This window comes from Dermacentor silvarum, chromosome 10 (genome assembly GCF_013339745.2).
Source record: "Dermacentor silvarum isolate Dsil-2018 chromosome 10, BIME_Dsil_1.4, whole genome shotgun sequence".
NCBI lineage: Eukaryota > Metazoa > Arthropoda > Arachnida > Ixodida > Ixodidae > Dermacentor > Dermacentor silvarum.
In genome coordinates this window covers 8,430,908-8,457,339 of record NC_051163.1, presented here as the reverse complement: position 1 = coordinate 8,457,339, position 26,432 = coordinate 8,430,908, and the positions used below count along the sequence as shown (strand labels likewise).

General features: G+C 48.6%; 1 protein-coding gene across 4 annotated transcripts in view; it reads right to left on the bottom strand.

Moving 5' to 3' along the window:
- Window positions 1-15,685: 15,685 nt before the first annotated feature.
- Window positions 15,686-26,432, bottom strand: part of LOC119466591 (uncharacterized) — a 156,185-nt gene continuing 145,438 nt past the window's right edge. For 3 of the 4 annotated variants that reach the window (XM_049657629.1, XM_049657630.1, XM_049657627.1), the window contains 2 exons: window positions 24,711-25,026; window positions 15,686-22,989 (listed from right to left, as the gene is read on the bottom strand). In XM_049657629.1, the coding sequence (XP_049513586.1) occupies window positions 22,891-22,989; window positions 24,711-25,026 (415 nt within the window). In that variant the 3' untranslated portion in view covers window positions 15,686-22,890. The remainder of the gene's footprint in view (window positions 22,990-24,710; window positions 25,027-26,432) is intronic. The other variant, XM_049657628.1, reaches the window with a different exon arrangement.

The window sequence follows — 26,432 nt, the reverse complement described above, 5'->3', positions numbered from 1 at the left end:
CACAAGGTATCGGGGAAAAGATATGCGAAAGAACTTTATGCCAGTACGTATACGAGGTGTACTGGCATATCCGAGAGTGCGCTTGCGCTACAGGCGCAGTTACCACTATCCGCCTTCTTTTGTTATGAATCACACAAGTGCTGCCGCACACGAAACACCTGCGCTTTGTTGCTCAAGGTCACCAGAGACCGCCGCCGCCGTAATCGCGACGCTTTGTAGTACTAAACCACCTAATCCCCACCTGCGTTTACATCTTTTACCAAGACCTTTGTTGTGAAGTTGGACAATGGTTTTGGTGCCAACGAGGCTCTAAACTGAATTTTGTAAAGTTATTTTTGGGCACCCCAGTCATCCAGCGACCGACTGACGGAAGCCGCGGGCGATCTGTTGTTGAACTGGCAGTCGGTAAAACTGGCAAGCTTACCATTGCGCAGTGCTACTTATAGCAATGAATGAAAGTGGCATTGTGAACTTTATGAATGAAAACTCGTAGACGCGAAGTTCATTTGCATTTTCGCCTTGCTGCTTGCTCGCGTCACGTCATATTGTTGTGGGCTGAACAAGTACAGGATGAAGGCCAGTACAAAATTTGTACTGGCAGTAAGTTTTGGCAACATTTAACGTTCACGTTAGACAGTTGTTTGCCTAGCCAATGGCTGCGTAGCCAATTTTCAAATAGACGGACACACACGTGAACAGGGAATTGCGTTTTACGGAATGGAAAATGTAGACTCGGCTCCGATAATGAAACCACTCGCAGCAGCCAAGTCTTAGCTTGCACAGTTCACGCTTCATTTGAATACTTATAGGTTCTGTACCGCATTCCTGCATTAGTTGGGCAAAAGTGCAGTGTGGCATAGCGCAGTTCCAAATTGCAAAAAAAAAAAAGAAAAATAACACCTGTAGCAGCTTGCCAAGCTTTAAAGGACTGCGTCCACTAAACGTAGAAATAGGTAAACTATACTTCGATCTTTGCATTTGTGACGTCGTTTCTGTGCACAACGGCGTGGTGCGCTTGTGTGCACGTTTCCCAATTTCTTCGTAAAGTTTACGAATTTCGGCTCGTTCTACGCTTTTATCAATGTTGCGTCAAGGTTTACGAAAAATGATGTTCACGGAGAGTTTCACATCGTCCACCTACGACCATGCCCTTGAAAGTCTTCTGGCGGTGAAAGGACTCCAGAGGGGTACCTAGGTTGAGCACAAGTTTCTATGGCAGGCAAAATCGCTGAATAAGTCAAATGTGATAAAAAGTCGCAGTTTCGCCCGAAAGGCGAAGCATCGATTGCGATAGCAAATTAGTAGACAGCTATACGAAATAGGGATAGTATAGTTTTATCGGTCGTATAAACTTGTGAACATTCGCCTACGAACTAAATTAACGAGCATGGTGTCGCGCGCATAAGCAGACATGAACGCATATCACTCGATGAGCGCGCACACTCGCTGTCAAAACGTTGTAGTGAGAAAGCGCGGCTGCACCAGCGAACGAATTGACCTTCGTGCTGCCTCTCGCTCGAACGCGAACTAAGCGCCGAGTACAGAGCGCACACAAAGCTATTAGACCTTGGTGCACCTAAACTCTGTACTGATTGCAGATCTCTTTCAAGATAGGGCCCGTGCGGCCGCGCCATCGCAGTCTCCGGAAGACCACGGCAATGCCGACGACGACTGCAGAAATGCGCCAGGAATGACCATATAATTGCTATCGCAATAATAAACGTTATGTTTATCATCTGCTGATCTAAGTTGCTGCTACGTATGTACTGCGTCTAAATGTAAATTACCGTTAATAAAACTCCTGTATGTATCCCACAAAAGGAGTGTGTGCTGAGGGCAAACAAGAAAATCCCGGCAGAATCTGCCTTTGGGTTGCTATCTTTGTAAGCGATAGCTTGTGCCTTACGTCAAGAGACGCGCTGCGTAATGTCCATGTATTGAGGTTTCATCCGGCGGCCGGAGGTCTAATGTTGGATATTCTGCGTAGGATATCCTATATATGTCGGATATCGTTCCTGGACTTTTGCCTCACGTGGCACCTTCGTTATGTTGTACTGAATTGATTGCGCCAGACGAAGGACCTTTGTTAGTGAAAATTTAGAAGTCTGAAAAGTAGCACCAGGGTCTTTCCTACATGGAAGAGCTCTAGTAGCATTGTAGAAGCTATCGAAAATTAAGAATGGTATTTTGGTGAGTGCGGTGTTCATTACATAACACGTGTGATCTCAACGGTGGTCGCATAAAAGTATGCCCGAAATTTCGTTGCGTGCAGTTCTTGTACAAAATACACCATCGTCTGCAGATACGTGGACATGAAGTAACTGAAGATGCCGGAGTTCGCTGCCGGGCGGCTCGTGTTGATCATTACCGAACGTGTGTGTGTGTGTGTGCGGGGGGGGGGGGGGGGGGGACGGAAGCGTACACCACGGGCAGCAGGGCGCCGAACGCGATAGTGCTCAATCTTCCGGCATATGGGGCCGCTGCAACTTGAGCCACGAGGAGAGAAGCCCGGCCTTTGGTTTGGCCTTGTCGACGATCACACGGTATCTCGCAGCGGATAGTAGTTGCTCGCTGCTCACTCTATCGTCGGCGTCTACGTCGGTGTTTAGTTGGAGAAGTATCTTGTAGCTGGTGTTGGGAGTGGGTTCCCGAGGAATAGACGCGTCGTTGAACATTAGCACCAGGGTCAGTGTTTCTGCGTAGGCTACCGAACATTTGTGAAGGTCACATTTGGCAGACAGCACAATTCTGCAGTCCTTCAGCTGGATTACTCGGAGACGGATAATATCAAAACATTACTAATTCGGTTTTAACTAATTACCGTACGGCACATATTCCAATTTAAAAATTGTAGCCGGGGAGTTCGCTAGGTGATCCATTCGGAACAAATTCTCAAGATGACACCAGTTTCGAGATATTCATTTCCGAATTTCGTGATAAAATACATTGGCAGTCAGGTTACTTTTGTGCCTCATTGCATAAACCGGCGTTCTGATAATAAGAAAACTGAAACGGCAGCACATTTTTATCGTAAGTGTGATGGCGCACATCTAGAAAGTAATGTCATCCACGAATTCTTTCCCAGTGGATATGCCCGGCAGTCTCACTGGCTGCAATTTGTAAATTACAATGTGCCGTAAGGTAATTAGTTGAAAGCTTAATTAATCAATTTTAAACATTAGACAGTTATGCATTTCAATTTCTTGTGCAAATAATGTCCGCTTCTGAGTAACTCAGCTCAAGGACTAGATAAGTGCTACCTGCCAAATGTGATCTTTGAAAAAGTTTTGGTAGTCTTCGCAGAAACACCCAGTGTACTGCACACAAGGAAAGCGTGATTAACCTTTAATCGTCCCAGAGTAAGTTATATCGTATGCTTCAGTATCACTTGCCACACGTGCCCTTTTAGACGATGCATATGACTCTGGACGCATGTACAATAATTGAAAAGAGTCGATAAACGCGGTAGTCCGCCTGCTTAATTAGTCACTCCAGTGTCAAAAAAGTATGGTGTGTAGGTCTAGCCGTACGAACTGTAATCTAGGTGAACAGAGCGCCTGGTCATTAGTAGACTATTTGCGAAATACTTTGATGATTGAGAAATTGTTCGTAGTAGCCGATTGTTCGCCCTAAATGGGACCATTATATGCGGCCTCGACTGCGTGGTGAGAACATTCGGCCTCGCGCTGTGGTGCGGCGTAAAGGTCATCATCAAAAAGCGTGCGTAGTGCGAATATGAAACCTGAGCCGCGTCTAGGAGTGCAGAAATTAACATTCGAAACATCGATGGTCGCCCAGTGTTGTCATAATTTTACGTTTGGAGGGGCTTATTAAATGGAGATGCTTATTAAACGTCGTTGCTGCATGCTTTGAGACGCCGGTATTTGCTATGTTAAAAGGCCCGCTCTGCGCGTCAGTGAACAGACTTCTACTAATTTAGCGGCGCTATAGCGTTCATCAAATAGAGATATTTCCTCTGCGACCTTTACGAAACGATGGGGTCATGTGACGTTGTCGACACACACAGCGTGCACTGACTTTTCAGTTGCAGTCGTCATCCGTCCCTTTCGTGATTAATTATCAGCAGCGTCGTTTACAAAGTTGTCTCAACGTACATAGGAGCCCCCGAGCTTGAGTTCCTCTCAAGCTCGGGGGCTCCTATCTAAATACACGGTAAAGGAGCAAACGTTTTTCTCGGCAACCATTGCACCAAATTTGATGAGGTGTGTTGCAATTAAAAGGGAAAGGTAAAAGCTAGTGACTGTAGGAAGCATATCTTTCATTTAGAGACACTCCACGGCGTAGCCGTGCTGGCTATGCCGTGTCTAGCCGGCACAGGCTATGGGGTGTGATTCGAAGCTTTCTGTTCTGCACTGAGCAGCTGTCAGCGCTGACAAATATAATGGCGACTGTGCCAACCAGTAAACACTACTTGTTCTTTCTTTTTTTCACGATAGTAGCCTATTGTGATGTCGATTTATTGCTCGTATTTTTAGTTTCTGACTAGCAAGAAGTTCCTATTTTGGGGGCAGCAGCGTCCTGACAGTCCAGTGGCTTGAAAGCGTAAAGACGATTATCCGCAAACCCTGCGGAAATTGGAGTCATTGGTGATTTGAGCAGTGTGCAGGGGAAAGAAAACGCAGGAATAGCGATGTCGTTGAACCATGGCCAAACATAAATAGCAAAGCGGTACTTAAGATCAGCCGCCTCGTGATAAGTGCATACTTCAAAGAATCACAAATAGAACGTTCAAAAGGCACTGACTGGCCACCGTTGGCAATGAACGGTTTCTTGTCTCGACGTTACATTAAGCTGGATTAGGTTAGGTGACAGTTATCGTAACTACAAAGCAAACTGGCCGCGTTGTAATAACACTGTGGTCTTTAAGGGCGTGCGTGTGTCAAGAAATAGCAACTTCAAACCGAGGAAATATAGCTGAAAGTTGAAACACGTTACTTAGCAGAGGATGGGCCACAAGTTCAATGAGAAATACGATATTTCGTGAGTGCAGAAGAAGGGTGGCATGGTATGCTGGAGTCGTTATGTGCCCTCCCCTTTTCGGTTCAGGACCAGATAAGCATACATCCGACTAGGGCAACGAGAACGCCAGAAGCTGCAGCAATGGGCTTGCAAAACATCGAGTGACAGTTTAATTTAGCTGACACTCGCCCGAACCTACACCCTGTTGAGTTTCTACTGCTAACCTTCTCACCTAATGCTCCTTAGGCTTTTTTTCTTTCTTTCTTTTGCGTTCTTTTGTTATTGAAACAGTGCACAATGTTGAAAGAACGGGAAGGGCTCGTACGCGCGCCCGACCACCCTTCTTATGCATAGCGCAACGGCTGCCCGCTATATTCCTGTGAAGTCATCATGTAGTGCCGCCGCTCTCATTGAAATCTGACCAAGAGAAGATCAGGAGGAGGGACTGGGGTTGGGGGCGACGCGGCAGTTGGGGTGTTTCGTGACGTAGAACGCGCAGGCCTGTCTTACATGGTCTTGCGCCAACGCAACGCTCCGAGTTAGCTGGTAATTTTGCTTGAGCAGCAAAGGCAATTTGCCACTGCCAGCAGCGACCAGCTCAACTCTACAAACGCAATCTGTTCGTGACACCTTACGCTCCTGAAAATGGAATCACGCACGCGAAGCGGTGATGGTGCTGGGCGACGATGATAAGGAGCGGTTCTCTTTCAGTGGAGGCCGGTATAAGCGGCACATTATCGTGACAAGGTGCGGTACAGAGTTCACTCAATTGCAGCGACGCGGAAGGTACGAGAGCAGTTCTTTGGGGCGTGTTTGCACAGATGCATATATCGCAATGCAAGCGACGCTGATTCAAGAAGAGGAACAAAACACGTCGCGCATCCATAAGCATGTATAAGTACAGGTGGGCGCGCGTCTGTGAGTCTTGCCTTTCGCTGAGGTTTATTTCGGGCTGTAACGCGAGGCGGAAGAAGAGTTCAGGAGGGCGGCATCCGTGCCGAGGACAGGTCGCCGCGAGATGCAAGGTCGTAAAGTCAACGTTGCAAGACACAAACTGGGAGCTATAAAGCGTGTGCGTTGCGGGCCTTCCTTGGGTTTGGTCAATGAGCTGTAAAACGCGGCGCGCCGATTTTCCAGATATTGAACGTCGCGGCCCCGCGTCCATCCAGGCGCACGGTAGCTAAGACGTCGCCGTGTATCTTTCGAAACTCTTGACAGCTTGCCGGTGGTATACAGTGGCGAGTATTGATAGGAACGGCGGTGTCGAAACGCTTTATTGAGCGGGTCTCCGTGGGAAGTCGCAATCGTTGTGATCGCGAGACAGCTGCTATGGCCGAATGACCGTGTCCGTTGGAAACGGGAGATGTATGTGACTGTCTGCAACCTGGCGCCATCTATACGGCATACCATGGTTTGGATAGAACAGATATGGAGCAGGGAGGTGCGTGGGTATGGGTCACACAACCCGTAGACCCAACTGAAGGTCATGCTGGGGCAAAGAATGCTCTGTTTACGTGTGTGCGTGAGTGTGATGGGAACCACTGCAACGCGCTTAGTATTTTTCGCACACGCAACTTCATAGTTCCTTGACTGGCGACTTGTGAAATGCTCGCTTTCGTGTGTTTGGCTTACTTTTCAACAGATTAGTCCCATTGAAATTTGGCGTTATTTTTTAGGTCCTGCCCCCCCCCCCCCCCCCCCTTCTTTCTCTACGCTTACAATGCACAAAGCTTATTTTCTTCAAGCATTCTGTGGGAATGGCCATGACACCTTTGTCTACATTGAAACCGACGACATCGCCACCATATCCACGTGTCCACGCAGGTTTTCTCCTCGGCCACCACTTGACTCTTTCGAGAGCACATCAGGCAGTGTAATTAGGGAAATCGTTCAATGAGGCGCGCTCATCGTAGGGCTTTTGTATTGCGGAGAAGCCTACTTTGCAGAGCGTTTTCTAAGGAGCTACGCACGCGCAGACACCTTTAAAGCGCTTGCGTACAACTGGCACGACCACGCGCGCAGGTGCTTCGCAGAGGGTTTGCACACAACCGCGAGACTTCTGGAATTTGCTGCGCCAGCGCATTCCGTTGCTAACCCGTACACCTAAATCCCATGCATAAATATAATTGTAAATGCACAGTGCACAAAAAACAGGACGAAAAGAGCAGACACGACGCCAGCTAGAATTGGTGTCGTGTTTGCTCATTTTGTCCTGGTCCTTGCGCGCTACATATTTATTAAGCATTACCAACTCGCTCATGACCTATGCCTGCATATAAATCTCGCCACCAGTTCCGTTCGCTTGTAACAAATAATCATAAGATCTAATTTCCTAAAAATATAGACATCCCTTTGCAAGCTTTTTAAGTCTAATATATGAAAACTGCACACTGCGCTATAAGAAAGTGACACTGTCAGGAAATCAAAGTCTAGGGTCCCAGTTGCTTATACAATTTAAATCGCCGAGCCTATATATATGTTACGTCTCATTTGCGTCGTTACAGCAAAGACTAGAACTTGCCTTTAGTCCGATCCTAATTTTCACCCAGCGCTCACTTGGCTGCACACTCACAATGATCGAAGAAAACTGCCGCTGCCTGCTCCTGGCCACAGAAAAGAGCTTTCCGAAGTTGGTAGAACCCCAAGGGAAGGAGGGGCGCGCTACATGACATGAAACGCATCCTACAGCGCAGCGGCCCAGCGCGCGAGATCCCGAGCACAGCGTTGCGAAGCAGACAACACATAAAGACGAACGAGAGTGTCGACCGCCTGTCTTGAGCGAACTCCTCGGTATCTGGGCGCGCCAGATGCCCAAGAACAGACCGGGCCGGCATCGCTCATTTCCGCCATGCTGGGTGATCAACAAGCACATATAGAGCGCCGGTTCCTTTGAGAGTTGAAGAAGACGTATAGTGCCGCAGGCTTGTCCCCGATATCTGTCCATGTAAGCTTAGCTTCTTTTAGATTTTGGAGAGCGGTTCATTGAAACAAAACACATTGTTTGTGCAATGTGCAGGTCTTTTTAATTGAAGATTGCGACATGTCCGTATTTTCGGATCCTTGCGCGATTGCACATAATATTAGTCCGTGGACGGTAAAATGAGACTTAACGGCTTCCATGTTGTCAATTTCTCTGGTGTATACGCGTGATCGATGTGTCCACCGAATTAATATCGACTTAGCTATCGTGTCGCCTTGTACCCGCGTTACAGCAGCTCCGATTCTCCAACGTCACACGCACCTGTTGCAGAAGTCGCTCTTTGGCTTCTCCCTGACGACGAGCCAAGCTGCTTCGCAGTGGTGTCGTTCCGTTTTTCTTGTTCCGCAGCTGTCTGGGTCTTCCGAGGGGACGCTATTCACAGAAAGAGTCTTTCGCAGTCTCTTTTATACACGTCTGATGCCTATTTCTGATTGGCTTGCAGTTCAGCGTACCTTGTTGCAACTTGTTATGGAGACGCAATCGCACTTAATTGCTACTGCCCCGTGGTGGCAGTTTCCGCGCGTTTAAATTGCTTGCTACTATGCTCATGCGTCATAAATCGCGTGAGTGAACTAAGAATATATATATAGCGCACAACCGTTAACCATATCCAACAGTCGACATGAGCTGACTAGATATTCACGAGAGTTATAAGCATGCTGAAAGAGCGCAGAATGTCAGGTCGATACGCGACGATAAACCTTGTGCCACGATTTCCACGAGATGTGGAAGCGTGGCATTTTGACGCCAGTGCGCACCTGCTCTGTTGATAGTGGGCACCCTGAAAGACGGAAACTCTAGAGGCCTTTGAAATAAAAAATTACTCCATCTCCCGCTAAAGGGAACCAAGTGTGGATGCGAAGCAGCGGGGAGATAATTAGCTTGAGCGGGAGATGGTTTCGCGGCAGCGGCCCGAGCGCTCATCGCGGCGCTGCACAGGAGAGAGAATGAGGCGCGCGCGCTCCGTCATTTTCATACCGCGGAACTACCGTGGCGCCCCCAGCGGAGTATGCAGCTGTCGCACCACCTGTCGAGCGCGCCGCTCCGGATTCCTAGATGAGAGAAAGGGGGGAACGTAGGAGAGGATAGAGAGGGGGAGGGGACGCGCATGCGCTGTAGGGGTGTGGGACGCGGGCGACGCTCCGTAGAGGATTCCTAGAGGAAAGGGGGGAGCGTAGGAGAGAGAGGGGGAGGGGACGCGCATGCGCTGTGGGGGTTTGGGACGCCGCGGGACGCAGGACCGACAAAGCCCCCGCCATAAGCTGCTTCTCATCTAAAAAAATATATATACCGGAAAGGCGTTCACGCTGGCTGACACACGACACAGTGGTATCCTTTCTGTTGAAGATCCCTTGTGAAAGGGGAGATTTCCCTTATGGGCCTGAAGGAATAGCCTCATTCGCAGCTATTCAACAGCACACAATATGAGCAAACACTATGGTGCCTTATTAATAATTTTAGATCTTGAAGAAACGATTTTATAGTTAGCAGTGACGGAACTTGACCAGATACAGTATTTCTTTAACGTTTTGTCCGTTTCAATTTAAAGAAGCAGCGCCGTGTGCTTCGCTGCATTGCGTACTGAAAACGTGTAAAATGAGACCGAGCCGTACCGCGTGTAAGCGGCGAAAATTTCCTTGATAATGGGTCCTTCAGCGTTAAAGAAAGGGGTTTACTTAAACGCACTTCACTTCGCCCCTGTCTCAGGGGGTAAAAGAAAGCTTCGCTTTAAGATACACTACTCTGTATTCTAACACTGCCTTCTAGTACGCGCACCATTGGCGGTGCTTGCACCAATTGGGCAATGCGTGACGAACTCCGAAAGATTCATTAGCGGCATTGAGATGTGCTCTGAAGCCATCACCAATCGACAACAACCGCCGAAACAGCATGCAGCTTCCTGTGCCGAAGCAGCGTCCATGCGTTACCGCTGTTAACAATTGCAACGGAGTCCGGCTGAGGCAAGAAATGGATGCGTCACCACTCGATCGAATGTGTGGGTGCCTAGGGGAGCGCAGTGATAAAGCGTCTCCGATTCCATCTCACCACCCGTTAACTGCCATTCAAGTGAGCGTTATACGCAGAAACCATTGTGGTCGGTCTTTACAACCGATCGTCCGGGTATGCGCGGTACGTGCACGCATTTGTTTTGCCATGGCAGAACGCCGGCCCGGCTCTGCCAACGAGGTGACCGAGTGTATAGCGTTGACACTACGTCGACATTGCTTCGTCGTCCTTGTAGCCAAATCTACTCCGCGTCTCTGGCGGTACTCATGTTGATGATGATGATGGTGATTTATTGGTATCCCCTTTTAAACGGGGCGGAGGCAAATCGTCACCTGACATGCTTGAGTTGCTCAGGTATGCTATCAATGCTTTTCCTTCTAGCATTCTTGCATACATCTATTTAATCTTCCCTGTAATAGATCCGATCGTATCAGTCTCTTCCTTGCTTTTTTTTTTTCTGCCAATACTCTAGACGTCTCTTGCTATCTTGACTGCTAACCGGTTGATACTTCCGTCTACTTTAAATCCAAGCGCTTCTGGAAGTTGTACGTGGTGAATTCCTTCGCACTCCATTAGGATGTGCTGAGTGGTCTCCGCATCTTTACTGCAGCATACACATGTCTCATCTAGTTCCGAATATTTGTTCCGATATGTTTTGGTCCTTAGGCAACCGGCTCGAGCCTCAAATAGCAAGGCACTGCCCTTTGTGTTACCGTACAGATTTTCCCTTCTAATTTCTTTCTTCTCATTCTTGTGAATATCCATGGTCCTTTTTGTTTCCATTCTTTGCATCCAATTCACTGTCTCTATTTCTCTCACTTTCTGTCTGATGACTCCTGGTTGTCTATTTACAGGTTGAATTATCCTGTACTTGGTTGCCAACTTTCTTGACCTCTTCCTCCATTCTGTGTCCACGCTTTTCATATACAGATACTTGTGCACTTTAGCCGCCCATATATTTTGATCCATGTTCCTGAGTCTTTCTTCAAAACTAATTTTGTTCTGCGCTTGTCTGACTTCAAACGAGGCCCGACCGCACTGACTCCTTTGCGGTTTTGCCGTGGGCTCCCAAAGCCAACCGGCCAACCGATCTTTGGTTAACTTCCAACCCCGACAATTTATCAGATTTTAAGCATAGAATGGAATTTGCGAACGTCAGCGCTGGCACCATGACTCCTTTCCAGATTCCACACACCACCTCATATTTATTGCTGCCCCAAAGTGCCCTGTTTCATTATTGTTGCATTCTGCTTCCCTTTTATTTTGAAATTATCTTGGTAGGTGCTTGAGTAAGTCTCCTTCGTTTATGTATACACCGAGGTCTTTATATTGCTTATGGGTATGACTTGCTGTTGAAGTGACACCACGTAGTTATTCGTCTCTTCATTAAAGATCATGATTTCCGATTTCTCTGTGCGAAATTTAAGACCTAGATTTGTCGTTGCGTTGCCACACATATTGACCAGTGTCTGTAAATCGATTGCATTGTCCGCTAGTAGCACTATGTCGTCCGCATACATCAGTCCGGGGACCTTCTGTTGCACCATTTGTCCATTACGCGTGTATGAGAAATCAAATCCTAATTTACTGTATTCCAGTTGTCTTTCTGTGCCCCTAACATAAAGCGTTAACAACAATGGATACGGAGGACATCGTTGTTTCAGTCCTTGGTGAATTTCCACCACTTCTTCACAATTTCGGCCTGCCCATAGAATTTTTACTCGGTTGTCTCCGTAGATCTCCCTCAGCAGCTCCACGAACTCGTCATCTATGCATTCGTGCTTGAGAATATACCATAACAACTCCCTGTTTGCGTTGTCGTAGGCTCCCTTAATATCTAGAAATGCTATCAATAAAGGTCTATTCTGAGCTACTGAAATCTCTATGCACTGAGTTAGAACAAAAATATTTTCTAAGAGTCTGCCTGGTTTGAACCCATTCTGTAGTTCCCCCAGTATATCATTTGTTTCCGCCCATTTCGACAGTTCTAATTTTGTGGCTTGCATTCAGTCGTGTCGCGCAATGTTCTTTCCTAATTTTTCCCCCTTCCTCCATGCCACATCATGCCGACTGCAGCGCCAGTCTTTCCAGTGGTGGCGCTCGCCATTATATACCACTTCAGTGTCGCGCCCGATGGTTCGCTAGTGTCCTACTGCACGTCACTTCGACCATATGCTGGACTTGCGTTGCGCTGTCGCTGAGTGCGCTAACGTCGACGGACGGACGGGTTTCTGAATGATTCATGAAAATGACGTCGATGCCCGCTTGGCCGTGCCTAACTTTACAGAAGACGCTAAACACATTAAGGCGAGAATATATAGAGCACAGCCTGACACGCCTGTACGGCGACGGGCCCCGGGCAAAATTGGGTTCAATTTGGAAAAAAATAAATTATCTCTGTGAAAGCACGTCTTCGAAGGCATCGTTTACGCGAGTGTTCCCCTTTTCGTCGCACGGGCATTTAGTCGCAGATGGCGAAGCAGGTAATAGAGGAAAAACAAAGGGCCGAAGTTATAGCTGCGCGCTATATAATTGCAAGAAACGAAAAAAAAAAAAAAAAAAAAAACGAACGCACACAGCACGCCCCCTCCAGTGGGAATTGTTATTGGAGTGAAGGCAGGTAATCGAGTGGGAGAAAATGGCCTCAAGTGCCCATTACTCGCCCTACTTATGAAGCACGCACGTTCACGAAGAACGGACGTCGCCTTTTTTTTTTTTTTTTTTTGGTCTCGGGTATTTCCTTATTTTTTTTTTTTTTCGCTCTTTCCAGGCCAAGCGCAGCTTTTGGCAGGTAATCGAGGCTTTCAGACCCCGAAAGGAAAACACAAATGCAGCAGCAGTCTTTCTGTTTTGATGTGAACGATGTCCGACATTTACTTAAGCTCACTGAAAAAAAAAAAAAAAATCAGAAAAAAAAAAACAGACGAAGCTCGACAAACACAGGTGTACCGTAATAATTCAGATGAATAACAACCAGATTAGAGTGAAATTGCGAGGGCAGCATTGTTCACGATCGTATTGACAAATTTAACGGGCCTGTACTTCAGAATGGAGGGCAGCGCCGTTACTAGGCGTAAGTCGTGGTACCCTTCAGTAGAGAGTTTAAACACAAAAGTGAAACACCTGATTCAGTTTAGATTGATAAAGTATTCATGAAGAACACTATATCTTCGTTGATTTCACGGTAATATGCTGTTTATTACAAGAGAGAAAATCAAGGCCAACGTTTCATTTTTGAATTTCGCGCTGCAACCTCACAGCCGGTAGGTCACTGTACGATGCGGATTGCCAAGGTTTTTTTTTTTTTTTTTTTTTCATAGTGGCCGTCGTGGTTCAGTAAAAGTTCTTCAAAGTTTTCACGTTCAGTCTTTGGGTGTTTTACAGTTCAATGTAATTTTTACCGATAAAGGCTTAACTAGACCCGAGCAGACGGCACCAAAATCCGTGACGTCATGGCTAGCTGATGCGGGAATTTCAAAGCGGCATCGCCACCGGCCCGTCCTTGGTTCCTGTCTTTTCTGGCTGACTAAGCGACTTCTCGCGGTGAGAATGGCTGTTTTTTGGTGTTGAGGAAGGGTAATTGACTAACAGAGATAAGATCGTTCTTCTCTTAAAGTATCCCTTTAAAATTCTGCATTTATTATTATTATTATTTATTATTTGCGAGTAGCCGCTTACGCCGTATAGTTTCCCACAAGAATTAGTAGAGGGAGCTCTGGAACTAGTGCCTACGGAAGCTTTTGGTATGGCGACTCAGCGAGCATGGGAGTGTTGGGCAGTACACGGATTTGCCTAAACTTAGTCCTTCTGACTTCAAACGGTTTTGTAACAATTCAAATTGGATCATATTCGAACAAAATATTGCGTTGTAAACGCAACAGTTCGCAGCAATTATGTATGTGTGCTGAGACTCAAGTACTATTTTGCTGTGTTTAGAGCTAGACTATGAGTGATTGGAAATTTAGAACGATATAGAGTAATAATGCTGCTAAGGTTGCCTGACGCAACAATTACAAAGATTTAGACAAGTCCACGTGTACTAATCGTCATTCATAGCAGATGAGCGATCACGGTTCCACAGTTCCAGTAATATTGGTAGAAAACTCTGTGATGACTATAAAGCTTGCTCCCCCACTTGTCAATATTCATCTGACCTGTACCATCCACTTGCCCCTTTTTTGAACTTTTTTTCCCGACATGAAGCTCTTGCTAAGCTGGATCACGGCTTCTTATATACAGGGTGATCATTTTTAAGTTGTATGGACTTTTTTAAAGAGAACGCCTGTTACAGATATAATTCTAGTTCTTGAGCTGGATTATTCAGAGGCGGACATTCTTGTTGCACGAGAAATCAAAACACATATTCAACTAATTAACAAAAATTCCCTAATTAACTGCTTAATTAGTTACTTTACGGCACATATTGGAATTTACGAATTGTGGCCGGTGAGTTTTCGAGGGGTATCCATTTGGAATGAAATTCCAGGATGGCACCAGTTTGTCGATTTGCGCCACCGAACTCGCCGCATTAATGCACTGTTCCACTTACTTTTTTTAACAAAACAATCTTTTAAGCATTGAAGCACGAAAGTAACTGGAACGCCTATGTATTTCGGCCCACACTTCGAGAAATATGTCGGGCCATCGGCCATACCATGCTGAACACGCCGGTTCTCATCCGGGAAATATCTCGAAACTCGTGTCATTCTGTAGATGCATTTCAAGTGGATATGTCTTGCAAACTCACCGGCTAAAATTTGGAAATTGCAATATGTGCTGTAATGTAATTAAATAGGAAGTTAATTAGTGTTTTTTGTTGGTTAGTTGAATATGTGTTTCGATTTCTCAAGCTAGTAACGTCCGCCCCTTCGAATGATCCAGCTCAAGGACAAGAATTATGCTATCTGCCACAGGCGATATTTAAACATTCTGTAAAACTTAAAACTAATCACCCTTGATCCCGTGGAGTATCTGGGATCACAACGTTAAGAGTTAATTTTCGAGTGGATAATTGGATCACCGCTGCCGCAAACGCCGTGTTATTGGAGGGACATTGAAACCTGAAAGCATCAAAAAATTTTTTTTTCAAGTCTGTACCCTAATTTTGACTCGCCTCTCGTACATCGACTTATCAGGTGGGAAAAATAGCATGAACGTTCCTGACACGTTGTAGTTTCGCATAATGTCCCAAGATATTATAACATCGCTACTATTTCCTGAATCTATAACGAGACGGAATGTCCAATAGTGGGCATTCCATCTCCTTTGACATGTCGTCTCGTCGGCCATGTGGCCCGTTGGATATTCCGTATCATTGGCCATTCCGGCTCCGAGTCTGCACGGAAGGCTAACGCCTCCAATGAAGCTAATCGGCGATTCCCGAGCAATGGTTACGTATCAGGTTGACTTTCTGCGTTCGCTCGAAGACCCTGGAGAGGAGGTGTGTTTCTGAACCAACTCATCACACGAACTGCCTAAAGCCCCTCCACCCACGCGCCACCACCTCTGGTCGGCGGAAACGTGTATGGAGGGGCTTTAGAACTGCCAAAGTGCTTTGGTGAAGCGTACAGCTGCTATTTCGGTCGTGAAGCGTCGCCAGTTGCGTTGGATGTCTGGGAAAAGTGCAACATTCTTTCCCTATCAGTTCATCAGGTATGCTTTAACCAGCTGACTCGCGACGTATATGCAGCTACCTGACAAAGTAACACAACGAGCCGCTTTCACCTGCAGGTGCACATTTTTATTCAGACCAGCCTACATACGGGCCCGTCTCAAGTTTTTGTACAATCGCTGGCCCATCGTCGACCCGCAACATTGCGCTCTCTCTGTCACGTCGGCACACACAGCGTGCTGCTGCGCGCACGTGGTATCGCCGCACCGCCACATGATCTCACACAACGCACACAGAACATGAGGCGCCGTTCAGACGGTTTCACTTGAAATCGCCGTTTACGCCTCGCTATCCACTTCCACTGTCTCGCGGAGGCTGGAGCGCATGCGCCGTAGTGTGCGCAAGGCAGAGGGAGCGGAAAGAGAAAGGTAAACGGTCTCCTTATTTGAGAAATAAAACAAAGCAAAACGAGTAAACACACAGCAACGTCACGAGACCATGCATGACCCGCGAGGCTGGACCTCCGCGACATTGGTTATACGGTAAGGCCTCAGTCGCAGAGACAAATCTTGCGCTTTGAGCATGTTTTCGGTGCAGCTGTGGCTTTGCAGTCAAATCACCGCATTTTCTTAACGCCAAACGTTTTACCGTTTTATCGTGTTTTCGTTACAACGAGGCTTTACCGTAGTACCTCACAGATAAAAGCAACGGGCATCATCAAGCCCAGTCAGTACAATAAAGGGATTCAACAACGAACGCCTAACCAACCTGGTGGTAGATAAGTGGCGAGACAACGATTATCCGATTGGGCAGAACTTCTTGGAACAAGCGCTTACGATGATTGTTCGGTGAACATGGCGCTTTCCCGTATTTAGAACATCCGACATCCGCTTTGTCACGGCTTTCCGGTGGCGAGCTTGGTGAACGCCAGAGGTTAGTTGTTCTATTTGATACCACTGACGCGAACGCTGCGCGGTAACGACTAATTCCGACGTCTCTTTGATCACCAGAAAACGAGCGACACGTGATAGAGATGTACAGCGTTTGTCAAAAGAAACGAAGCCGGCGGGAGCATAGATGCCGATTCCTTGATTTGCCGTGTTGCGCCTGTGGAACTCATGGCGATAGGATGTTCTGGAGGGTAGAATTCCGTTTTCCTCTCCAGCGATATTGAGCAGCACAGATGCAACCGGGCGTCAACTAGACGTGCCAGTATCGGCCCTAGTCGTGCACGCACGGCTTCACTTCTTTCGACAAAGGCTGTATCTAAGTTGTTCCTGTGATCGTATTGCAAGAGCAGGACAGCCAGAATGACGCCATCAAATCACGTTCACACACTCCGCCTCCTTCCCATTTCTAAGGATGGCTGAAAAGCCGTGTCAAGCAGATCTGGCGGAACAAACCAAATGCCGCTGAAAAAACACTGTCAACTTGTGAAGCGGGCACAGCCCTTGTCAATACACATTGTCACCTACACGTCTCCGTCGCCTTCTACGCTGTGCATACAAATCACTGACATCACGATCTCACAGCTTGTGTCCCACCATGTCTTCAATCGACAAGTCTGGACGTACAAAACCGACACGCATGTTCTCACATCTCTACCAAGTCCCTCTCGTACAGTACCTTTGCAAGGTTGCGTGCACATCTGACACAGTCGCCCTAGGCCACACACACAACCACACAGATTTGACGACAGAAAGAAAAAAAAAATATCGCCTTCGGTACGTTAGGCCACGAAGCCAACACGTCACCATAAGTCGGTTCGGTAACACCAAAGACACCAGTGGAAAACACGGCACACAGTCGTCGTCAGGCTGCTACGCAAGCGAGCGAACACGGGCTTGGACATGAGGCTGACCTCTAACGGCCCGCTCGGCAGCGACATTCGCGGACAACTTTTGCTGGTAATGAAGGGAAAGCCACGGGGGCGGAGCTGCTGCACTTATAGCGTTACTGCGCCAAGTATTCCGGCAGCGTTTGACGGCGCTTTCGATCTCTTCGAACAGATACTGAATCAGCGTAGCTACGTGCGACAGTTTCGCATTTGCCCGAACGCGGACGTAAAGAAATCAAATTTCACACTCGGTGGTACATTTTGTCTAACTTTCCCATTGTATATACGATGTTTACGTTTCTCTCCCACAGCTTAAGCTAACGCGGATGAGATTGTCGGACTTTATTCAGGGGCGCTCTTGCATGTGCGCGCTGCGCCACCCTAGCTTTCCCTTCCTCGCCACAGTCCGCAAGTACATAGTCCCACTGCGTCGAACTACAGCTACGTCCCACGAGTCTGTGACTCTCATCAACAAACGCGCGCTTCAGTGCAATGAAAACCAACTTCGCGATTGGGGACATCTTCTCAACCGTGGAGGATGCGAGACAAATGTGCACGCCAACGTGTGTACTAGCAACAGCGCGAAGCTTTGAAGTTCTCACGCGGTTCACCGTTCGGGACCAAACGATTAAAACGTACGTCACGAAGCCCCTTCATAGTTCCCGTATCCAATACTGGCACTCTGACCCGGACTCTAGAGGAAGCCGAACTGTCACGGTACCCGTGAACAGACTTATCTAGTGGTTGTCGATCGTTAACGCCAGTGGCCAACTTCTAGCTGATTTCAACTTATAGGGGGCGCCACATCTGCTGACTTCCGAAAACTGGTCACGGGAGATAACCGAGGATCATGAAAGGAGTTCCGTTCCAACTGGCGGCATTGCGTTATTGCTGGACACAGCTGATATAGACCCCTGCGAGCTGCTTCCGGTAAAAGCATCGGATAAAGATGTACGTCTTATCTAAAAAAAAAAAAAAGGAAAAGAAAAGCATTTATAACTTGTACACACGGCGGCCGAAACGTAATGACGTAGAACGGGCTGCTGGCTACGACTTGACACCGCAGGAATTCCATAGACCGGAAAAGGCGTGAAACAGATTCGGGTGATGCTAATTGAAAGAGGGCGCCCGCGGATAGCGCGTATCTAAAGACAACTTGTGTTTCTATAAGTAAACGGGGCGCTGCAAGACGGAGTACCAAAGAGGTAACGTTTAGGGCGCGGGCCTAAGGCCCGTATTCACAGAAGCGGTTCAGACAGGCGCTGGCTAATGACGAAACATCCTTCACAAACAAAAAGCGCGAGGAATTCGGCCGCAGATGCATGCACGGGCTCGCCGCTTACCTATTTTTCGGTACTCATCACTTTAAGCGATAACTTACGGCGGAAAGCTTGCGAAAAAATAATAATAAACGAGAACTTGCTCCAAAGCAACCATATGTTTGGAGAGAGCAGATGCCGGTCGAACTCATTCCAAGTGTACCGATCATGGTCACGTGATCGCTCACGAAAGCCCTGCAGCTGGAGACAGCCCTCTCGTCTTGCCTACAGCGAAATGGTGAGAAGAAATGTCACGTTCTGCAGCTAGGGAACGTAAAAACCATTTTGTGTTCGGCACCCGAATTAAAATTACGACAGGAGACTTCCCTAAGTACGACGAAAATTCTTGCTGTAAGCGCGATATCTTGCCGAGAAAAAATAAATCTGTCGCAACAAGACGTCACACTTAAAAAAAGAATTCATCTCGCCACAACAAAACTGATTTTTTCGTGACATCACGTTGCGAAATTCTCCCTACTCAACAAGAATATATTTCGCAATGACAGCGGTACGTTTCAAAATGCAAGAATTTCTGTCGTTACCGCAGAAAAGAAAATTTGGCGGTGACTTTACGGACAGGCTCGGCGAGTGCTACCGTCTGAAATACACTGGGCAGCTAACACGAGCATGTTATCACGGTTCCACACAATGACGCTTAGCTGCACGTTCGTTGTACGCCAAACTCGTCTTAAAAGGCCTACAACTTGTTTGCGGACTGGCTCTAACGCCCCGCGTCGCCAAAAGTTAGAGAAATAAAGCTGCGACATTAAAATCACACGGGCGAGGTATAATTTAAAAATAAGAATCCATTTCCCTCGGATATGCATACGCGCACAAAAATTGAACGCCGCGAGCTCCAAATACCGGGATCGACTGGAACGGGCGCGTAGCCGCACGTCAGAGGGGCGCCCATGTGCGGCGTCCTACGACGGGCCGTCTCGACGAAAACAACTCCTTTTAAAAGTGCGACTAAAAACAGCCAACGGGGGAAAAACGGTATAGAACAAAAATAAAGTAAAGACGACGAAGAGGGTATCGAGGACGTTGTAGACATTTGCAATAATGGAACCTACAGGAGGAAGGGAAGGAAAGACCTTTGTACACTCTTGCCACCGTGTCTGCTACAATGCATGGTGGCCGCGGAGCCCGTAATATTACGGGCACGGTCACACTCGCGAAAAAACGCGCGCGGCAACATTTTCCTGACGCTTGCGGAAGTGTGTAGGATTTGTTTTTATTCAATTTTTGATTTTATTTCATTAATTTTTCTTTCTGCGGCGCGCCGCCAATCGTGGAGACCGTGGTCAAGCGACGCGAGGAACTATACCGCCCTCTCTCTACTCCGTCACGAGTTATCGCCAATGCCAGCCGCTTTTCCCAGGTGACGCAGCATCTGTGCATGCCCCGTCTTATGGGCCATTCGTACGGAATACAGATTCCGCACAGATGCCGCATCGTTTTCGTTAGAATCGTAAGAAAGCGCAGGGAGAACTTGAATGCACACCGAGCCGCTTGTGCAGGGGTAGACGAGATGTTCGCCCAGTCACGTGACCTCGGCGACTAAACGTAGTTGAGTACGGCCTTTCCGACGCGACTGCGCTCTTTCGCCATACACACTCGGCGCGCGTCATTCCGCCAGTATGGTCGTGCCCCGTATGTTCCGTGTGCCAGCGCAATACATATTGCACGCGGGCTCAAGATGGAGGAAGCAAAGAAAAAAAAAAAACGAAAAAAACTAGAACACGGGGAAATGGGGAGTGGCTAGGAGGGGATGGTGCCCGACATAATGTGTGCTGCCTTATTTACACCTACGGTAACACGCAAAGCAGGACAAAATATATTAACTGTGTCTGTGTGTTTCACGTCGTATATGCGCGCTAAGACGGTGATGCGCGAGTCTCGAGGGAGGGTCAGTTGGCAGTAAAGTCGCTAGGCACTGGAAAGTAGCGCAAGGTTCCGCCAGGCAACGCATCTGGTACGCGTATCTGTGCCGGCAGTACACACATGTATATAGATTTCGGGGACTGCGCTCGAAACATGGCGGGGGGGATTGCTAGGCCGACGCTATAGCTCTATTAAGTCGACGGGTTTGCGAGGGTATACATCTTCGAGACCGACGACAGCGTCTGCTCAGCAACAACGAAAAGCTGCCGTGACATCTCCGCCATGCGCGCCTGCTTCGGTTATAGGGGTTGTCAACTTAGGACGTGTGTAACAACTAGCTGCTACGTTTCCAAGCGCGGCTCCCTTTCCCACCGAGAAAGGAACACTTTGCTTCGGAAGAAGGTTGAACACTTTTTGCGGCCCGAAGGAAAGCTCTGGCAAGGTAGTCTTCACCCGTCATCGTCAGCGCTTCATTCTGTTGCACGAAAACAACGGGTTGCCATTCAGCGCTTAATACTGGCGCGTTCCCTCGAAGCAGCTCTCCGGCACCCGTTATGTATTACGGTACACATTTAGACGCTCCTCCGCATCACACGAGGTGCGAACTCCCTCGACTTTCCAGTGTCCAGCGACTTTAGTTGGCAACACACGGCCCTTCTCCGTCTCTAAAATAAAGGTAATACATACGTACATGTCGCGCGCATGTCGCTTTCGACGACGCGCCGAACAAATACATCGCGTGTCGAGGCTGCTGCCCGGCTCCTGAAATTCGCGTTGCGAAACGACAAAGCAATGGGCGGGCGGGAGAACTGCATATATCACACGGCAGTCGTGGCCTGGCCCGCGTCCTCTCCGCCGACGAAATCCGAAACAAGGCGTCGAGCCGGGGCTACAACATGCGGAGCCACGCACAGTGCAAGACTGAGAGGGTATGCTCGTCGTCCGCTCCTCTCTGCTCCCGTCTATACGGCCCCGATTGGGTTTGAAATCCGAAAGGTCCTCCTTATGTCGCGCGCGAATAGCCCGTCCCTAGCCTAGCCCCGTTGGCTTGTGCTGAGGGCGATTCGGACGATGAAGACCGTGCCGCTCCTCTGACAGATACATGGCGGTCACCGGTTCTGCCCGCCGCTTGCTTCGTTCCAAACGCCGCACCAGCGTTCTTTTTCTTCCCGTCGGTGTGGCACAACGGCGGCGCAAGATTCGCACTTGTGACGTGGGCTTTCCTTGCTTGTTAGCTGCCAAAAGACATGCACACCTTGTACTACACGCGGTTTCATCACGGCCTGCTCAGCGGGAGCTGCTCTCTGCTTCGTTAAGATATCGCGAGGTGTCCCGCAAGAGGGAAACACCACATACGTAATCGAGCTCCGTGATAAGCCGTCAATGCATCTACACCAGTCATGGAGTGAACATGGCTTCATATTACGCTCACGTAAGACAACGATGTCTCAAGGTACCAGCGAGGTTTCGCGGGACTAAATTCAGCGGCGATCGACAAAAAAGAATAAATGGCCCGAGAGCGCATCTCAAGATGTCCACAAACCGTCACATCCATGCCAAAATCACAAGATTCAGCTTCCGACCAGGACTGTAGACACAAAGACGTGCGCGCGCGCGAACCCACCTCAACGACCACGAGCTCGGGACTTGCGCCAAGGACAGGATAAAAAAAAAAAAAAAAAAGAAAAAGAAAAAAAAAGAAGGAAAGGCAGCGCCTCTCTTGTTCTTATTCGCGGACATTCGCGAAACGTCCGTCCCCGCGCAATCGCTTAGGCAGAACGAGCCCCTAAGGCTTCACTAAAGTTAAAGCCAACGTTCGGCCACGCCCTCGACCGCTCGCGAAAATGTGTCACCGGAATGACGGTTGACAGAGCCACGCATACCGACCGCGGAGTCGCACACTCGGGAACAAAACCGGGGTTTGGATATTCACTGGGAGAGCCCTTGCTCCTCGCACAAACTTGGAGGAGTGGCGGTGGTCAAAGGCACGCTCGGATCGCAAAAAACACGACGCATTTTCACTTTGACGACGACGACGGCGACGACATCATCACCTCCCGCTTGGTCGGCGCGGCCCGCAGGGACCGCCCTAGTCCATCGGCTGCTCAACAGCTTCAGCTACGGGATGAATAAATAAAAAAAAAAAAAGCTCGAAGAAGCCAAAGACAGCGCGACAGAGATAGGATAGAGAGAGAGAGAAACACCCATGTAGAGGCACAGAGCGAAGCAGCAGTCGGCGCCCGCCGGCACAGTGTCCACAACCCAACGGCGCCTACTGGATGACGCAGCACTTGCACTTTGGCTTCTTCTTGATCATCACCTGCTCCACGGTGGAGGAGTCCGAGGGCGGCACCACGATGCCATGTTGCACCTGCAGAGGGGCGAGGAAAAGGACGAGGGTTCGAGTACGAGCCGAGTCACTTCGAACTATCAGTCACGACGGACATGCCAATTTTCGAATCTTGAACACAGCGCCAGAGCAGGCAGCTTGCGTTTCGACAAAATTGACCATGCTGGCGCGATCTTGGCGCCGATCAGCACGCATCTTTGCTGCACTTCACGAAAATTTGCACCATCGCTGTTTACCCAACTGCTGTTTTGCAAAAGCCAGCTTCGTACTATACCTTTGCGCACGCTACGTGGCAATTCGAGACAGGTGCATGTGGTACGGGAGAATGAGAGACTTCAAGGGTATGTGTCGTCACTGGACGCTCAATGCACTCAATAAGGACTATAGAGTCCAGTGTCGAACAATTTTAGCTAAAATTAAAGGTGCCCGATACTGAAATAAATCGAGCGACGGGTGCAGCAGCTATCCTAAGCATCGGCCTCAACAAATAAAGCCACAACTTTTGTTCTCTGGTGCAGTCGGTTCGAAAAACGTGATAGAGTATTTTCTATGACTATGATGGGAGTGCTGAAAGCGGAGCAGGCCGGGCGCGCAGTATGGTCTAGCTTAGGCAGAAGCTCTTGCGTACACAACGCAACGCTGATTAAAAAAGTAGTTAAGAGCGTACTGTCGCCGCTCGCTGTTCTAGTACGTTCACCTTAACCATTCCGTCTCACGTTCGAGAGCTGGTCACAACATCGAACTTTTCCTTGATCGCACCGATGGAAGCCGAAGTGCATGACTGCCTCGCCGCCCGAATTATAGCCGGCATACTTCGTGAGTGCGATATGAGGCTACTTATGTACAGAAACAGTTTGCCCGCATGGAAACAAAACCGGACAAATAGGCATTCGCCGAGGCACCGAAGCAGCGCTCTCTAGATAAGCAACGTGTGGACAACAATCTCGGGCGCTCTCGAATGCACCCGGACAAAGGCAGAAGCAGCGTTTGCAGCAGCAGCACGAGCTCCACGCGTTTTCTCCCGCCACCGAGTCATCAACAACGATAAGATCTTGCTCACGCAAAAACGGGTTCGAGCAACGTTCAAGTAGAAAGCGCCGAGCTAGCAAGTTTTCTTTTTCACGCGGTAGCGTTTTCCTCACGTGAACAGCGCCCTTTCACGAGCACTTTAAGTTTGCTCTGCGTGCACGTATAACGTCCTCAATGCGCGTTCTGAGCTGAAGTGGTGTGATGCATGCCGCGCATGCGCGGTAACCTGTCCAAACGACGCAATACATCCGCAATTAGTGTTATATTTAAGAGGGATACATAATACATCAATTTGGTCCACTTTATATGTATTGTTAGGTGTAGTTTACAGAACAGTAACATCGTTTTTTTTTTTTTTTTTTTCATTTCTGAGTTAGAGACGTAAACTGATAGCTTCGTCTTTTTTTTTTCTTAAATTTCGCAATTTTCAACAATATATAAAAAAAGTTAACGGCTTAAATAAAAAATCTGCTTCCTGCAGTCGCTATATTTCAACTTCCTTAAATTCAACAAACCCCATCAAATTTGGTGCAGTGGTTGCCAAGAAAAACGATTTCTCCGATCACGAAGTACTTAGATATATAGGAGCCCCCAAGCTAAAGCTTATCCTCTTGAATACCGTATATATGTATTTCGCTGTATAAAAGAGAGAGAGAGAGAGAGAGCAAAAACGTCACGTGACGTATACATGCTGACGTATAGTATACACATACCTCGACGACGCCCTTCTTGACGCCCGGCGGCGCGGCGGACCCGTTCGTGCCGGGCCTGTCGGCTGCCACGGGCGCCGGCGCCTTGGCGGGCGAGATCTTGGACTCGCCGTTAGCCTGCTGCTGCAGCTGCTGGTTCTGCTGCTGCGGGGACGAGTGGGTGACCGAGCCGTCCAGTTGGGAGGTGAAGAAGCCGTCCGGCTCGCCCTTGACCGGCGTGATGGGCTTGCCCTCCTTGATCAGGCTCACGATGGTGTCCGCCTCCCGGCTCAGCTCGCCATCGGGCCGGAACGGGTTGTCCAGGCCGCTCTCAGTGCTGCTGCGACAACCACGGCGAGAGTTTATGACACCGAGACGACAGAGGGAAGTCATTTTTTTTTTTAGAGGCAACGAAAAGGCATTACATTACAAAACGCGTGGCGACGCTTGACCTCGCTCGCGTCCCCTGACGTTATTATTCTTCCCCGCACGACATACGTGCGATGGCGGGAGCCAGCTTGTCGAAACTATGGCAATTGCGACGAGGAATTGCGCTCCCCATGCCGACGCTATCTGAGGGCGCGGGTAGCTAAAGGGACGGGCGTCAGGAACCTGTTTCTTTCCTTTTGTCTTTGAGCACATAGGGATGCCGGTACGCTCGCGATTAACGGCGATTTTTTGACCATGTCGAGCTAATAAAATATTTAGGTTCCCGAGACCCTCCTGTGACGCACCTGATAGCAGAATTGTTCCGCAACTTCGAAAATAATTTTAAATAAGCAAAAAAGCGCGAAAACGAAACCGAAACCTGAGCAAGCAGCCGAGCGAACCTCTGCCTGTGACGTCACGAATGTATCCCCGGCGGGGAAGGCGCCAAATGCATGCCGGTCTCGCCCGCGGCGTGAACGAAACCGGCGAAGAGCAGACGCTCAGCTTATTCGTGACCGCGCCGGACCTTCGGGGACCTTCGGGTGACATTGCATGTAAGCTGCACCACCTATTCGGATCTGTCAAACAGTGGCAGTTATGATTCAGAAGAATTCAATAGCCACGAATCGCCGTCCTCCACCACTAGAGCCAGCACCCATGCCCAACATATCGCGCTGCGACATGAAGACCACGGGGTAGCCTTAACCACTGATATACGTGCTGCTTGCTATTTTAGGTGTTTTACCCCTCTCAGGGAACCGCTTCGCATGCTCACTGTAAGATGTGGAGCACGACTTTCCGCATTTGTATCCCACAAGAACGCCGCTGACAGTCCAAAGCACCGACCTGTGCATTTGTTTACATCGGCAGGTACAGCGACCACTCGTACGTCGTTCGCTTGAGATAGCCGCTCATAGGTGACATCAGTTAATGTCAGAACATATCAAAACACGTCGATTTTGTGCATGTAAGCACCGTTACATCACTCTGGGTCGCGCTGATACCACGCACCTTCGAAACAGCGAGCGGGAGACCGTATAGTAGGGAAGCGTTGTGCAGCCTGCTTATTTATTCTTCGTATTCTCTTCATGCACACAATTAGTGTTCCGTAAAGTAGATATAGATTGGGACATTGCGCGTATGATCGTTCATTTAGAGAATGTATAGTTTTCTCGCGGAAACGCCGATGTCATGAAGTATGACATCGTTGGCAGCTGAACGAGACGGTTGTTTACGCATGCTGGATCGAAGGGGCCTCCGCTTGCTGCCCATTTGGGATACGAGGCAAACAGTGCACCTCGTAAGGTAAATAATGTC